At 33.1% G+C, this 16,418-nt stretch overlaps 1 protein-coding gene across 3 annotated transcripts in view; it reads right to left on the bottom strand.

Annotated features, from left to right (window-relative positions):
- Window positions 1-16,418, bottom strand: part of GLS (glutaminase) — an 80,060-nt gene that overhangs the window by 14,397 nt on the left and 49,245 nt on the right. For 2 of the 3 annotated variants that reach the window (XM_044241181.1, XM_044241183.1), the window contains one exon: window positions 15,362-15,454. In XM_044241181.1, coding sequence (XP_044097116.1) covers window positions 15,362-15,454 — 93 coding nt within the window. Of the gene's footprint in view, window positions 1-13,914; window positions 14,317-15,361; window positions 15,455-16,418 lie in introns of those variants that run through there. The other variant, XM_044241182.1, reaches the window with a different exon arrangement.

Below are 16,418 nucleotides of genomic sequence, written 5' to 3'. Positions count from 1 at the left end.
TCAAGAATCAACACTTCCATCTTCTTTATGCCCTGAACCACACAGCCTCCCTCCAACTCCTCAACTCATTCTTAGCAGAAAGCCTCTTCGTACTCTTCAGCAAAATGGAAACCGATGGGCAGTAACTTCCAACTTCTCCCTACCATGTCTGCAAACCTACTTACCAACCTCTCAATGTCCTAATTTATTGGAAGAGATGCTTTTTTTCCCACCAAACCCAATCCCCCACTTGGGCTGAGAGCTCCATTTCTTTCTAGAGACATCACTTTGCTGGTCATTTCCGCTCTCCTGTATCTATTTCAAATTCTCCTTCTTTACTGGTTTTTTTTTCAATCAGGAGTGAAACCTGCTCTACTCCAATAGTTCTCTGACCTTTAAATCTGAAAGCCAAGTAAACTTTCGTAACTGTGGGGAGGAGATGACCAGCATGGACTGCCGATTTTTAAAAAATTTTCTGAGCACATACAGTAATAGTGCCACCATCTACAGATATCATTTACTAAATAAAAGGGCATTTTAACACCAAAAGAAGAGTAGGAAAAATGTAATGTAAATGGATACCCCTCATTTTACTTAATGCTAATCTGCTGTGGTATAGTTGACTGTTCCAAATTTCTTAAAATACTCTTTCCTTGACTTCTACTGTATGATGCTGAATTTTCTTCTAATGGGACATTTGTCCCTAGTGGGAGACTTGCGTACTATACTACTTTTAAGATGGGAGTCTCTTAAGGTTCCCTCTCATTGTGCACTGTCTTCTGGAGCAATCTCACACAGCTTGACAGTTTCAAATCTACTCTCTCCATGCTAACAACTTATAGAAATATATCTTCAACTCAGACCACTCTCCTAAGTATTTAGGCCTATATCAGATACTCAACATCACTACTTGGGTATCTCATAAATATAAATATGGCAAATGGAAGTTGGTTTTCTCCCACTGCCAATTGCCTATCTATGATCTATCTATTCCCTACCCCATTCATGCAAAAGAATCTCTACTAATTAAGGATAGCAATGTGCCAGATTAAAATTCTTCCCTAGATTCCCTTGTAGCTACTCTGGTAAGAATCAGATGGATTTCTGGAAACTGATCTGACTTAGGTATCCCTCTTTCTTTTCTTCTTCCACTGTGACCATGCAAGTGAGGCTAAAGGTGGAACAGTTATCTTGCAACTCTAAGGTGACAGGCAGGGAGTCTGAAGCCAACACACTAAGGATGGCTGCAGTCTACCTTAGAGATGCTGCACAACCTGGATTTTCTACCCCCAGACTTCTTGATATATTAGAAGAATAACCGCATTCATCTAAACCGCTACTAATCCTACTCTTGATATCTAGTCTAAGAGACCCTTAATTGTTACCATAACCAAAATTCATTTTGCCCTGTACTCACAAGTCTGCCTCCCCAGCGTTCTCCACCTTAGTAACACGGCACTATCTGCCCTGTCACTTACACGAAACCCTGGTGGTCCACGTGACATCTCATTCTTTTCATCCACCAAATATATCACCAAGTGCTGCCAACCTTCATCTCTTCAACATTTCTCCTGTCTACCTTTCTCACATCTATTTCCCCCTTTAAGCCACTATCACATCTCATCTCAGGCCCAGAACTCAACTTTTGTCTGCCTCTAATCCATTCACTACAAAGCAGGATTTTAAAGCCAAATCATGTCATTCCCCTTCTTACAAGCCCTGAAGTTTCCCACTGCATCTTAAATAGTCCCAAACTCTCAATGTGGCAAGCAAGATCCTACATAAATATCTCCCAAACTGTATTCAGAGAATCTGCAGCAGAAACACCTGGGGTGCTTATTAAAAATGTAGACATTAAACCAATCTCTGAGGTTGTGCCTTAAGATTCTGCATCTTAAAGTTAGGGCACACTAACAGTTCAAATGTACATTAAGACGCAAAGCCTACCTTACCTCACGTGGTCTTTGGAGACTCCTCCAGGGCCAGTCTCCAGCCACTTGGCCTCACCCCTCCTCCCGTCATGTTTGCCTTCTTCCACCTTCACCATGTGCTCCTTCCTGTCCCTGGGCCTTCACGGCAAACTATCGGATTAACCCTCACCCTCCCTCTGACTTATCCAGAACTTAACTATCACCTTTCAGAAAAAACCAACCATACTTACTCAACTGACAAAATGTTTGTCTTTTGCTATACCCTTTGCTGGCACTCTGTAAGTTTCTGTCATTTCTTTTATTTGCTTATTTCTTAAAGAAATAAAATGTTATAGATATAGCTGAGGATTCTCTGTGCACTCATTCCCCTCCTTCCCAGAGGTGAGCTTTAGTGAAGACTGGTATGCACGTTCTTCTACTTGAACCGTGTTGCACATTTATCTCATAAAGTCTGTTATATAGGTGTATAAAGTGTCATTTAGCATATACCACTTCACCTCCATAAGTTAAAATGTACCAGATCTACATATATCAGTATGAACAAATCACTTATCACCATTTTAAATATTAATTATTCCTTCAATATCTGCATCCTCTTCTGGATTGCAAATAGGCAAGGTCTTGACCATGCTCACTATCACAAATCCGAAGTACTCCACAGTGCCTAGCATGTATCAGGCAGGAGACAAATACTGACTGAATGAAGCAATCAGTAAATTAACAATAGGATAATGCTCAAGCTAATTATACAAAGTCTGAACTACTCCATCAAATTAAATTGGCTAAATATCTCAAACTAATTGTGTACTACTTAAACAAAAACTAGTGAAATACTGAGAGATAATTGGTTCTCAGTAAGAAAAAAAATTTTTTTTGAAAAGTTATACTTTTGCAATTATATAACTGGATCTAATCCTAGACATTGGTAGAAGATCTATATATATATAGCCAGAAATGAAGAAGAAAAAACTCAAACAAGAGGAAAACAAAATTCTTGGTATATAGAATAGATGAAAAGTTGTTTGATAACTAAGTAAACAGGGACTAATAGTACTGAATTAGGGACCTAGTAACTAAGAAATCAGGAGTCCTGACCACTTTCTTAGAACCACTTCAGTGGAAAAGAAACTTCATAAAAAGAATGAAGTATCTGACCACTCTGACACCCTACCACACTATTAATAAAAGCAATATTGGAAGAACAATTTAATTGGAAAATGGGTACATTTACTATCAGTTTCCCTGACTAAGGGCATTGGGATAGGTAGAAGTTATCTTTTTAGATATAATTTCGTAGCAGAATTGTTTCTTCATAGTTCAGTACACACGGCGTGTTTTTGTGATTTTGTTTGTATCAAACATTCACTAAAATAAAGTGCATATACAAGAACTATAAATGAGTGTAGATGAGAATACAAAATTTGTTTATCGCTGAATCATTCACTGAATCAGCTTGTCTAAAAAATGTTATTCTAAAGATATGTGCATGGGGCGCCTGGGTGGCTCAGTGGGTTAAGCCACTGCCTTCGGCTTAGGTCATGATCTCAGGGTCCTGGGATCGGGTCCCGCATCGGGCTCTTGCTCAGCAGGGAGCCTGCTTCCCTCTCTCTCTGCCTGCCTCTCCATCTACTTGTGATTTCTCTCTGTCAAATAAATAAATAAAATCTTAAAAAAAAAAAGATATGTGCAGATGTGAACAAAGATGAATTCGTTTTTGGATATCAAGGTTTCAGATCCTGGAACTTTTATATATGAGATCAATAAAAACCCCTGCAATTGAGTTCTATGAAAAGCTTTATGGAGTCAGGGTTTATAAAGGTTTTAGTAAATTGAGGTTAGCTAACAGACATTTAGAGAAGACACGACACAAAGATTTAAAAACAAAGATTTAAAACAAATCTAAGTTTAAAAGAGTTACAATAAACATCAGCTTTTAGTGCTAATACACTAGTTTATATTTAATGCTGTAGGAATATACAATAAGGAAACTTTTAAGTAATGAAAAACACATAAAAAGCTAAGCTCAAAAATTATTTCACTGTAATACTTGGGGCTGACTTGTTGTCTAGTATGGTCAAATTATATTGGAATTAATTTTCTCACTTATCCGGATATTGGTGAAATGTGATAGAGACACTGCCTGCGCCTGCATTATATATGTTATAGTGAAAACTGAAATTCTCACTGGAATAACCTTGTTCAACATAAAATTTCCCTTTTTTTGTTCTGTCAAGGCACTCTGAAGTTGTTACTGTCCTTAAATTTTCCTGGAATATACCAATTTTATTAACAAAGAGGCGTAAGTTGCTCCACTTACATCTTGCAAAGGGAAATAATATAGTCTGTGGTCAAAACAATGGGCTCTGGAACCAAAACTGTCTGAGTGCAAATCATGATTCTACAGATCTAAGAATTTTGTGATTTCAGGGAACTTTCAAGATCTATACAAATCTATAGAGGTAATAATAGCACCCCCTTCATAGACTTTAGGGGGATTAAAAAAAATCTCAAAATAGTGCCCTGGTTAACCCATAGTTAAGTCACAGTAAGTGCTAAAAGTTATGCTTTTAAAATTTTCAAATTTTGATGTTGTCAAGTTTCTGCTGATGGTGTATCGGGCAGACACCATTGTTAGAGTTGACTGAAATTACTGACACTAAAAGCACAAGAGTAAGTCTCCAGAAAACTGCAAGATCCCTAGGTTAGCAAACTGACTGCCTGAGCAAACTCAGATTACCTACATTTTGGCCCATACCTTTGAGGACAGATAACTGTATATTCAGTTCTAGTCTGTACACTGCCAGGCTTCTTGTGACAAGGGGCTGGGAAAGGAACACTAGACTTCCAAGATCTTTGTGTACAGGGGGCAGGCATAAAAGAGACATTCTTTTTAAAATTGCTGCCAATTTTAGGTACAAATGGCAACTTCAAACCCATGATTAAGACTTTTTATAGATTTACCATTACCTGTATCAGAATGAATGATAATGGTACACTTCCTGAAGCCAACTACTCCAACTATGGAGAAAAGGTCAGTCACAGAACTTGTAGTAAATACTGTGTTTTCAAAAATATTAGAACCGGGGCACCTGGGTGGCTCAGTGGGTTAAGGCCTCTGCCTTTGGCTAAGGTCATGATCCCAGGGTCCTGGGATTGAGCTCCTTGGGCTCTCTGCTCAGCAGGGAGCCTGCTTACCCCCCTCTCTCTGCCTGCTTCTCTGCCTACTTGTGATCTCTGTCTGTCAAATAAATAAATAAAATCTTTAAAAAAATATTAGAACAGGTAAAAGAGAATAACATTTATGTAAATTTTTAAGGTAGAAATGAAGACTCAGAAGTTCATACCAAAAAGAAAAAAAAAAATTTCCTGCCTTTTATCACATTGGGTTACCCACCCAGATCCTATGCCCAACTTCCAGCATTCACTGATCCCATTTAAGTCCAAAAAGCACTAGGTAAACCCCAAGTTTCAATTTATTGAGAACTTTTGCAGAAGATTCTAAATCCTTAACTAAAACAAAATTCTAAAATTCACAATAGCACTGAAAGGGGATTTTTGCAAAGCAAAACTACAAAACTCCATATGCAAACATAGCAACAGCCCTCTATGCACAGTCCCCAAACGCACTAATACGTGAGACCATTACATGACCAAGCCCAACACGTAAGGGACACCAAATAAACAGCAGTGCTGGTTCTGTGGCAGACATATATGGTGGATGTAAAATAAAAGTGCACAACAGAGACAAAATAAAAATTAAAGCTTCTCAAGTTTTTATTACTTTGCTAAAAACATAGCAAATTAGTGTTCTTATTCCTTTGTTTCTCCTTCAGGTGAAAAAAAGTAATAGGTACTCTGAGTTTTGTTGTAATACCGTCTTTTAGTTGAAACACATCACAAACACATAAGTAGAAAGTTAAGCTTTACTCCCCCACCTCCTTAAAACCATGCTCTAAAGTTTCTCTTTCAGGTAAAAAGAAGAGACATTAAGGTAGGAATATTTTATTGGTATGATTTAAAAGGGTTAATTGTATTAGTCCCCACAGAATCTTAACAAAATCACTTGTTCTATAATTTCATCAAGAGATATTAATAAAGTTTCATTGTGCAAAAAATGTAACATTCATTTCAATTCAAAGTAGAAACAATATTATTTAGTTCACTTCTTTATTTATGTTGTAAATCTTATGCAGAGACCTGGACTCAGATTTTGTATTCAAAGTTGAAGGTAAAATATTAAATTACCAACAGTAGACTCTATCATAATGAAAAAAAAAAGCATGAATTTTAACACTCATGTTTTTAACTTTTTAAAGAAAATAGTTCTAGAATGGCCAATGTCAACAATACCTAAAGGATTTGGAAATGAACATATCACAATATGAAGGCTTGAAAATGAAAACCCATTTTGAGTAACTGTGATATAATTTTTATGTTACCTCATTTTCAGCCAAAAATAAGTTATGACAGGAAAAAGTTAAAAAAGAAAGAATACTTGAAATTAATTTATTTTGAGTTTTTCAGTTAGGATCTTTGTGACTGTGAGAAAGAACAAAACAACAAAATATGGATGGAGTCCAATGAATAATTTATACCATGGTTTTATACAACATAATTAATCTCATATAATGGAACTAAATAAACCCTCAAAGGATAATTGTTAATTGCCCCTTAGTGATGATTTGTGAAAGGCACATACAAAATAATGAAAAGTAGTAATTAGAAAGAAAAATTTAGCAAGAGGCTAAAGATCATGATTTTAATTTGTATTTTCCAATGGAATGGTCCAAATATGAATAAATAGTATAACTCATGGGAGTACTTCTGACCACTCTAATTTTAGTAAGCGTAACATGAAAACAAGCAGTTTATATTGCATAAGAGCCAGTCTCCTAGAAGTCCGGGTTCTCATCTATATAAACTTGTGGAGAAAAGAGCCAGCCATTAGGTAAGTTTAAATTTTGAGAAGAAACGCATACTTTTTTTTTTAAAGAATAACACAATTTTAAGTTGTAGCATTTCTAAGTCAACAAAAGCTTTTAAAAAGTAACGCTTTTCAAGAATAGCAATATAAATTTCCTGCATAAAGAAAAAATAAAAATCCCAGAACTATTAAATGGACACTGGAGCTAGGGACAATATATGTGATAGAATTATATACTGACAACTGAGATGCCTTGTTCTGAAGTCACCCAGAGATCCAAATATGTAAAATAAAACAAAGGAAATCAGCTAGATATTTTGCATAGTATATGCTGGGGAAAATCAACTTGCAAAGAAAAAAATTTTTCTTCTAGAGAACATTTGTTTAGAAGTCCAATAACCTTTTGCTTTTTTAACCTTTTTACTTATATATTTAACCTAAACCCAAAGAAACTTATTTTAAAAAGCAAATGGTGCAACATTTATTTTTAGAGTAACATTTTTGCTATACTTCCTTTCTTTCATAGGTTCCAGGGTAGTGCTTTATTTTTAGAACTACTGTATAATTGTTACATTCACTTCCAACTTTACTAGTCTTTATAAACCGCGGCATAAGACTGTTTACTAGAAAAATACAATTAAGTATTATAACTACTTTTTTGATGGGACAATCAGTTTGCCAAATAACTTACAGTCATATTAACTATTTTCAATTATGCTTTTCATTACAAATAACCAATACACATAGGGCTGTTGTAACAAAACACAAAACAGACCAACTCCATCAAGACAAGAAAAAAATATTGTACTTATGTTAACTGAGAAAGCAAGGTGTTAAGAAACCTGGAAAAGTGAGAGTTTGCACTGGATAAACTTTAAGATTACTTTCAAGTGAAGTTATGGGATTCTTATCTATTTTGTTTTTTTAAAGAGACAGCATGTGCACATACGACTGGGGAAAGAGAGATAACCTTAGGCAGACTCTAGGCCCAGGGCAGAGCCTGACTCAGGGCTCGATCTCACAACCCCAAGATTATGACCAGAGCTGAAATCAACAGTTGCACACTTAACTAAGCCACCCTGGTGCCCCTCAATTAAGAAATTCTAATAAATTACAAGATTATGGTAAGAGAAAGAACATCAAAGAATTAGGAAGGTATAAATATGTTTTAAAAATAAAACAAATTCTTCAGCTGCTTACAGAATATGAACTAAAACTGTAACTCAGGGCACCAAGTGGAATTACTGGACAGAGGAGATTTTCATTATATAAACAAAAATTACCAGTCATGTTAATATGGAAGCAAACTTAAAACTTGACCAGTAAGAACTATTCCTTTTAAAAGCTAAGTCTTCCAGATAGATAATTTCAATAATCTGAGGTATTGGCATTGGAAATATTTTATTTAGCAAGGTAAATACTTAATGAAAAAAATCATTATTTTTAACAATACTATGTCCAGAAAAATCATATCCTCAGATGTCAAAATTTGGTTTAAAAACAGATATACCAAGCTGTTCTTTATCATTGATATTTAATATTTCTGAGTTAGTAAATGAGATCTAGAGTTGAAAGTTTAATAATGGTGTTATAAGATCAATTGCCAAAATTTGTCATTTCATTACTCTTTCTTCCAAGTTCATCGAAGCATTTGGCACCAAGAATCAAAATGTTTTTTTTTTAACACCTTACATAACAGTTCTCAATTAAAAGTAATTTATGCAAAAAAATAGGGACGCCTGGGTGGCGCAGTTGGTTGGACGACTGCCTTCGGCTCAGGGCGTGATCCTGGAGTCCCGGGATCGAGTCCCACATCAGGCTCCCAGCTCCATGGGGAGTCTGCTTCTCCCTCTGACCTTCTCCTCGCTCATGCTCTCTCTCACTCTCTCTCTCAAATAAATAAATAAAATCTTTAAAAAAAAAAAAAAAATACACAGATACCACAAAGAAAAACAATGCCCTCAAGTGCTAATTTGTGTCATTCATTTTAGTCAAACGTTAATGTAATTGATCAGAAAGCCATTATAAGGCCTAATCAACACAGGCTTTACATTTGCATATCTTAAAAATCTCTACAGCTACAACTTCTAAAATTCACTATAGTAGATCTACAATCCACAAAACAAATGGTAAAGGCAGCCTTAAAAATTAATGACCTTTCATAATTCAAAATATAAATAAAAAAGAACATTTTAAAACTATAATAGAATCACTTCATTAGATACAAAGATTTATGACTGGTCTCCTTAACATCTTTTTAAAAAGTAAGTATGTTTTCTATTACTATTTAAGAAATTAAGTTTCTTAATTTCTTTACCATCAAGTTTCGCCAGCTCTGTTTTATGTTGGATAGATTTTGCTTTAGATGCCTTTATAGTAGTTTTAAAAACTAAACTGAAACAGACTAAGTGTAACTCTAAATTTCTTCAAGTCTGTATGGAATTCACTTTGATAAACAACTTGGGCAGGGAAAGAGAGGAGGAGGATAAAAGTCCAATGAAATTCTCTCCCAGTCCAATGAAATTCCTTCCATTTTTATGCAGTGTAAAAAAAACAACGTTTTTAACTATATTACAATTTGAAATAAAAGAAAAGTGGCTGAACTTAATTAACTTGGAATATATTTTCCTGTTTAATTTTGCCTTTGAACTCCATGACAGAGAATGGACTAAGGTAAAGTCTATCCAGAATAAATCTAAGTGGAAAATCTGAAGGATGGCCATGATGCCTCCTAACAGCTGTATCTCCAACATCCAGTTTTGGTTTTATTACACAATGTAAATATTACATTTAATATAAAATAGTAAAGGAACTGAGCAGAAATCATGTTACTTTTTGAAAAAACTCTATCCTAGCATTTTCAAGATCGATTAGAAGAAATACCCAAATTTCACAAATGAATGGTAAAGCACATTCTTAAAATAAAAATTGTATACAAATTTTTAGAATAAAATTATTCTTAGAATAGTTTTTTTAGAATAGTTTTTATTTTTAGAATAAAACTATTCCATAATGAGAAGTACGTTATGAGAAGTACGTTATATTCAAAATGAGAAGTGCGTTATTTATTTTAAGTTGAATATAATCCTTCCATATAATAAATTTTAGACACTGCCATAAAGTCAACTTTCCACATGAAATTTGATGTTCTTGTTTTCCCTTTTATAGAGTTCCCCAACACTCTTACTCTCTTACTCTGACAGTGCAGGTAGCGAATCGGCACAAAAAAAGAAAGCACAATCTTTAGAGTTAAGTTGAACAAGTAAAATACGTTATGTTTTATAAATCCTGGGGGCAGCAACAATATTAAAGAGTTCTTTGATAAAACTTGGGATAGGAATAAAGCAAAGAACCATTTACACATAACGTACTATGTGGAAAGGATTGCTGCTGATTTTCAGAACATGGATGGATGGATGGATAGGAAAATGGATGGACAGATAAAAAGACAGACTTAGATAGATGTACTCACAAACGCATACATATATAATATGCACAATTTATATATACCTTTTCAGAATATATCAGTGTTTGTTTCCACACGTGTACATGCCTATAAAACTCTACGCTGTCAGACAAGACCACCAAGCTCTGAGTCACCTCTCCCTTTCCTTTAAACGGATTAAAAACAACAAAAAAATTCCAAGTGTATCTTTAAAAGTAAGCAATCAGAAACATTACATTTTGAATATATCATGACACTTGGAACTCCATATTTACTAGTCCCCAAAAAACTTTATAAAAAATCCCACAGATAAATACAAATTCTTATAAACAACGGTAGCTCCCTTTCAAATAGCTTTAAAGTTCTACAATATATTTGGGATATCTTCTATGGATACAAATGATAGATCTGATCAAACAAGAATATTTAAAGTACAGTTGACCTTGAACAATGTTGGGGTGGGTGTTAGGGACACTCACCCCTATGTAGTTGAAAATCTGCACGTAACTTTTGACTCTCCCAAAACTTAACTACTAATAGCCTACACTGACCACAAGCCTTACCAAGAACATAAAGAGTTGATTAAAACATATTTTGTATGTTACAGTAAGCTCTTACTGTATATTACAGTAAGAGAAAAATGTTACTAAGAAAATCATCAGGAAGATAAAACACATTACAGTACTGTACTATAAATTAAATTATACAAGTAGATCCATGCAGTTCAAACTTGTGTTGAGAGTCAACGGTACAATGCACGGAGCCTCATAATTTGGACTGTGCTGTGTAAACATACAGAAGGAAGTAAGCTCCTTCTGAAAACTAAATTCCTTAAAATGTAGGTAAGGTGAATTTCTGTATTATAGTTATTTCACACGATATAAACTCTGCTGTGAATGACAACTCTAAAGCAGTATTCTGATACTCTTCATTTGGTTTAGCAGTATGTTTTTCTTCCACTAGACAACAGATAAAACAACACTGACAAGTGAGTAACATCAGTGATACTCTTCCTCAGAAAGCATAAACAGCATACAGGGTAGACTTTTTTTTTAAGTTGTCAAATGGAAAAACAACCAAAAAAAAAAATTGGGAGAAAAGTCTTTATTCAAATACTTCTAGTACAACCAATAGGAAAACGTCCTCTCCATCAAAAAACCCCACCAACTCTATACTTTGCTTAAGAACAAAAAAATCAAACAAAGCCCTTTTGAGTATTTCCAGTATCTCTTCACAACAGGCTCAGAATTAAAAATATAAAACATTTTTAATAGTATCGTCATAAAAGAAATTTTCTAAGTTAAAATTCCAACTACTTGTTGTACTTAAAATGCTAGGGTTGCTTTCATCAAAAAAAAAAAAAAACAATAAAATCAGCTTAAAATAAATTTATTGTACAATACAAAAAGTAGGCATACTGGAAAATAAAAGGTACAATATTAAATATACAAAGCAAATGAAAGAAAGCTAAATAACACAAATGTTTTAATCCAAACACTAGGATAAAATGCACAACATTTATGCTAAAATAAAGTATTTCAGAAAGGCTATGCATTTCAAACGAAATGTTAATAATGAAAAAAAAAGAAAAACAAATGTGCTAACTTCTAAATGCTTGAATATCAAGAATCTGTAATGGCATGAAACATTAAATCCACAATACTGGGTACTTTTCAAGAACTTTATTTGAAAAGGCATTAAAAATACTGATGGAATTGATTTAAAGAATGTCCTTAAATCTGGCAAAGATTTTCCTTCTTCTTTTTTTTTTTTTCCTTAAAATTTGGGGGTCTATTCACAGTATCTTCCATCTTCTTCCATTTGGACAACTTCCTACAAAAATTTCTGGATACTCACCCTCGCAAGATTCTTAAACAGTTAGCTTAGATAACATTACTTCACTGGTAAGTGTGCATTTACTCCTTACCAACGTGAGTGCCACACATTAACAACATAATTTTGAAATCTATACATATGGGCACAACAGGAAACATTAAATTTTCATTTTATAAAGTAAAACCAATCTCCAAATGAAACAGTAAAACGTAACTATTTAGAGCATAGGGGAAAAAATAAGGCTTTTTCCCCAATCTATCAGTTAAGTCATTCCCCAACTGCAAATGGCTTTGGTGGAACTCATAGTACAAATGATACTATTTAAAGGTGTTGCAGAGGTGAGGGCTTCAAATAAAAACCCTCTCCCTTGGAAATGGCCAAATGGGAAGCATCCAATAGAGATATGCATATGTACATCAAAGAAATATTTAAGAAACCATAAAATCCTTGATAAAATCCTCTAAAAATTAACATATAATAATTTAAAGTTAGCTCAAAAAGCTTTTGACCAACACCTTTGGAAGGGAACTTCTTTTTCTATTATCACAGTTCCCAAGTTCCAGACATCATATCATCAAATTTTTTGTATTTATATTTAAACCAGTATCTAAATTACTCAGTGAAACCTGTTTTATTACACTATTATTTACTTTCATAGACGTTATATCTACCATATATATGCCATGACACTAAAAAACAAAAAAACAAAACCAACTATCAAGTTCTCCTCCTAGACCTGAGAACCCATCACTGCCCCTCCAAAATCTACAAGTTTAAGAATGAATAAAATAAAAACAAAAAACACCTTGCAGGTATGGGATACTGTGGAGAAAACTGAAAAGATATTTGGAAGAAGGAAGAAGTGTGAATAGGTCCTAAAGAATTTTACAATCACTTTGCCAAGACAGACTTTAAACATTGTAAATTACCCAAAATAATCCTTCTCTTAAAAACAAGGTTTGATTCTCAATATTGCATTTTTATAACCAAACAAAAGGATTCAGATCTAACATTTTAGTAGTATGCTTACTACCATCAGACTGAATTCATTTCCTAAGTACTCTAAAAGAGTTCAAATAAAACAAACTTTATGAGATGTCATCATAATTTATCATATAAGATTCATTAGCATTTGTGAAATTATTAGGAAAATAAAAATATTAAAAGCTAAAACCCAAGACTTCACCATTCATACTTAAATATAACATAGAAAAAGTAACGTGGGTAATACAAAAATAAAACTGTTTAGGTAAACATCTCACTTGAGGACACTCACTGTTGCTCCTTCTGAGTAACCATTATAGCTTTTTAACAGTGAAATGTCATTATCTTACTTCTGAAATTCTTTGGCTGGAATGTTTTTAGTAACATAAGACACACCTGTACATGACAATTTTGACAGAACATAGAGGAATTGCAAAATAAAAAAAAGCACAGACATAATTTATATTTTAAAGTATTAGATAAAATTTAAAATGAAGTTTTAAAAATTTAAAGGCAATCTATCACTAAAAATGGCATAAAATGTAAACTTAAGCTAATTTTATAATCTATTGCTATATTAAGTAATTTGGGATTCATTAATTTTGCCTTTTTAGTTTTATATTTAGCATAGAAATAGCTTTCTACTGCCCCTATAGACATCACGTAAATTTTAAAACTGGGAAAGAAAAAACAAAATGTAACTAAATTTATGAGTTCAATGTGTGGGTTTTAGAACCAAAAAATTAAATATTTCTTATTATTTTAAAAGGAGGGTTAAGTTAAAATTTTAATTATACCATGAAAAAATGTAAAGGAATTTTTCCTTTTTGCATCTTTAAAAATAAAGCAAATTTGCTTTACTTATTTATAAATACTTTTTTAAAGACCAACAAATCCACTTTTTAATCTCTTATCTTTATACAAAAGATTAAAAGGAAAAAAAGCTTTACGGCTCCAGCACCCAAGGTTGAGAACACAAAAAAACTCAAATAAATATTTATAGTATGCAAAAAAGCTAAAGATGTTTGAGAGGTTAAGTGAAGAACATTCTGGAACTATAACCCACTTCTTTAGCTTTTCTCTCCCAGACTTTCCATTCTATACACTACAGTTGTAGAGATGTCCTCATTTGACTCAGGTGACACTTTTTTCCATACTGTCTCTTTTAAAGCAAGTTCTTGTTGGAGACTTTCATAGTCCAATGGTCCAAAGGAATGCTAGTTGTTCAAGCAACATACATAATTTATTAGTGCACTTGAGTGAAGAAAGGTCCAAGCTATAAAACGGTATTTTTCAATGAATGTTATTAAAATCTGTTAACATTTTCACCCACCACTTTTTGATGTTTTGTTCCATGTTACTCATGTTGACGCTCCTGGAAGTTTCTATTCTGTTGGCTTTGCATAATTCTCATATATTATTATAAGTTACTTTGGAACTAACAATATGAAAGTTTTCTTACTATGCATAAAAATAATTTCTACTTTTAAGTGCTTCATATTAGCTTCAAGTCTAATTAGTTATTTACATTTTCCAAATGGGATATAAAGGAATTTAATTAAAATTCAAAACAAGTCCTCGTTTTAGTGAGTAACTATGAAGACAAAAAATCTTGTTTCTGAAATTTAAGTTCTGACTCTTAAATATTAGCTCTAAAAAAAGTATGTATGTGCAATAATATGAAGCCAAACACACTGATATATCAACAAATATTACTTTAAAATAAGAGTGTCAAGAATTCTGTATCGAACACTTTTTATAGAAATTATTTCATCTGTAGTGGCCACTAAAACTATGAGTCTTTGAAAGATTTTTCACTAATCCTATAATCCCTTTCCCATTTATAGATCCATCCACATCAAAATAAACTTTAAGACTATAACTGACAAATATTAAGAGTAAAAAAACACAAGGCTTTCTTTTATAGCATTGTAGCACTTTCTAATGTTGTTTTCTTGGAACAGAATTAATTCTTCTTTTTAGCAGAATCAATTCTTGAAAATATTGCTTGAAATAGCAGAAAAATGCATGGTGGGTAAACTCTGATGCTAGGCTAACCAATTTAAATTTAAATAAAACAGCCACATCTATATATTATCATGTCCAGGGTAAATATGTCAACAACTTGTGTACATTCATTTGTGATTAGCAAATAATGAGGCCACCAGCAATTAAACTAAGTTCTATTCAAACAGGTGAATCTCATTTTCTCTCTCTCTTAGAAAAATATTACATAATAATCTAAATAAGAATTTTGCTTACCCTTTGATCACCACCTTCTCTTCGAGGATCAAGTTTTTTTGCAAAGTGTCTCAGATTATCATAGTTATGGAAATTACAGAGAGAAACAAGATCCTGTAAATAAAGAGAACAGGTGTAAGAAACTGGCTATTCATGGGTCATTGTTTTTTCACATTTTAACAAATCACACTAAGATTGTCCAACTTAACTACTATCTCATGGAAAACACCACTGCATGTTATAAGGCAGCCTGATGAATCAAGAAGAGAACTGAAATCAGAATGAGAAGACAGGGAAAAAAATTTTGAGAACACTGCTTACTAGCATGACCCTAGGACTCAACCATCAAATTGTTTTAACTTTCATTTCCTATAAAATGGGCCATATGAAAGAACTATTCTATCAAATAACCATAAAGCACCACAAAAATATTAATCAATATTCTGGTTATAATCTATAAGCAATCCAGTGTCATCCTCTAGCTTTTGTAAATTATAAGAAACTGAAAAATAAATCAGAATTTTAATTGAGAAAGTTTGCAGAAAAATTATGGTACACAATATAAAGTCTATGCAGCAGCAAATGTACATAAAACCAGAAGCTGAAATATTAGCAAATTTGGATAACATAAAATACTGTGCTAATCAACAGTAATAACAATTTTATTTTGCAAGGCTAATGTCCTCAAAAAACAGACTTTTCAAGGTAGTTTATGGATAAGGATATTCAAACATGAAGATTAATAATGATATAATAAACTATAATATTCTTAATTGACTTTAAATTTAAACCTTTCCAAGTTTAATAATTTTAGTTGAGCTTTTGGAAACTGATACTATTTAAAACCATGACAATTAAAACATCAACTTCAAACATAATTTTCTGTGAGAATGAATATAAGGGAACTGTCTGAAGGAAGCAATTTGAAGTTCCTCTATGAGTACTTCCACAGCTATCCCAGTAACTGGCAGATACGCAGGCAGAATAGCAACAAGCAAAAAAACTACCGAAATGACTTAAAAAAAAAAGAATCACTGGATGGTTCCACTTATATGATCATTATCATACAATATCCACT

Source organism: Neovison vison, chromosome 3, assembly GCF_020171115.1.
Source record: "Neovison vison isolate M4711 chromosome 3, ASM_NN_V1, whole genome shotgun sequence".
NCBI lineage: Eukaryota > Metazoa > Chordata > Mammalia > Carnivora > Mustelidae > Neogale > Neogale vison.
The sequence above is the reverse complement of the archived record's forward strand: the minus strand, read 5'-3'. Positions and strand labels throughout refer to the sequence as shown.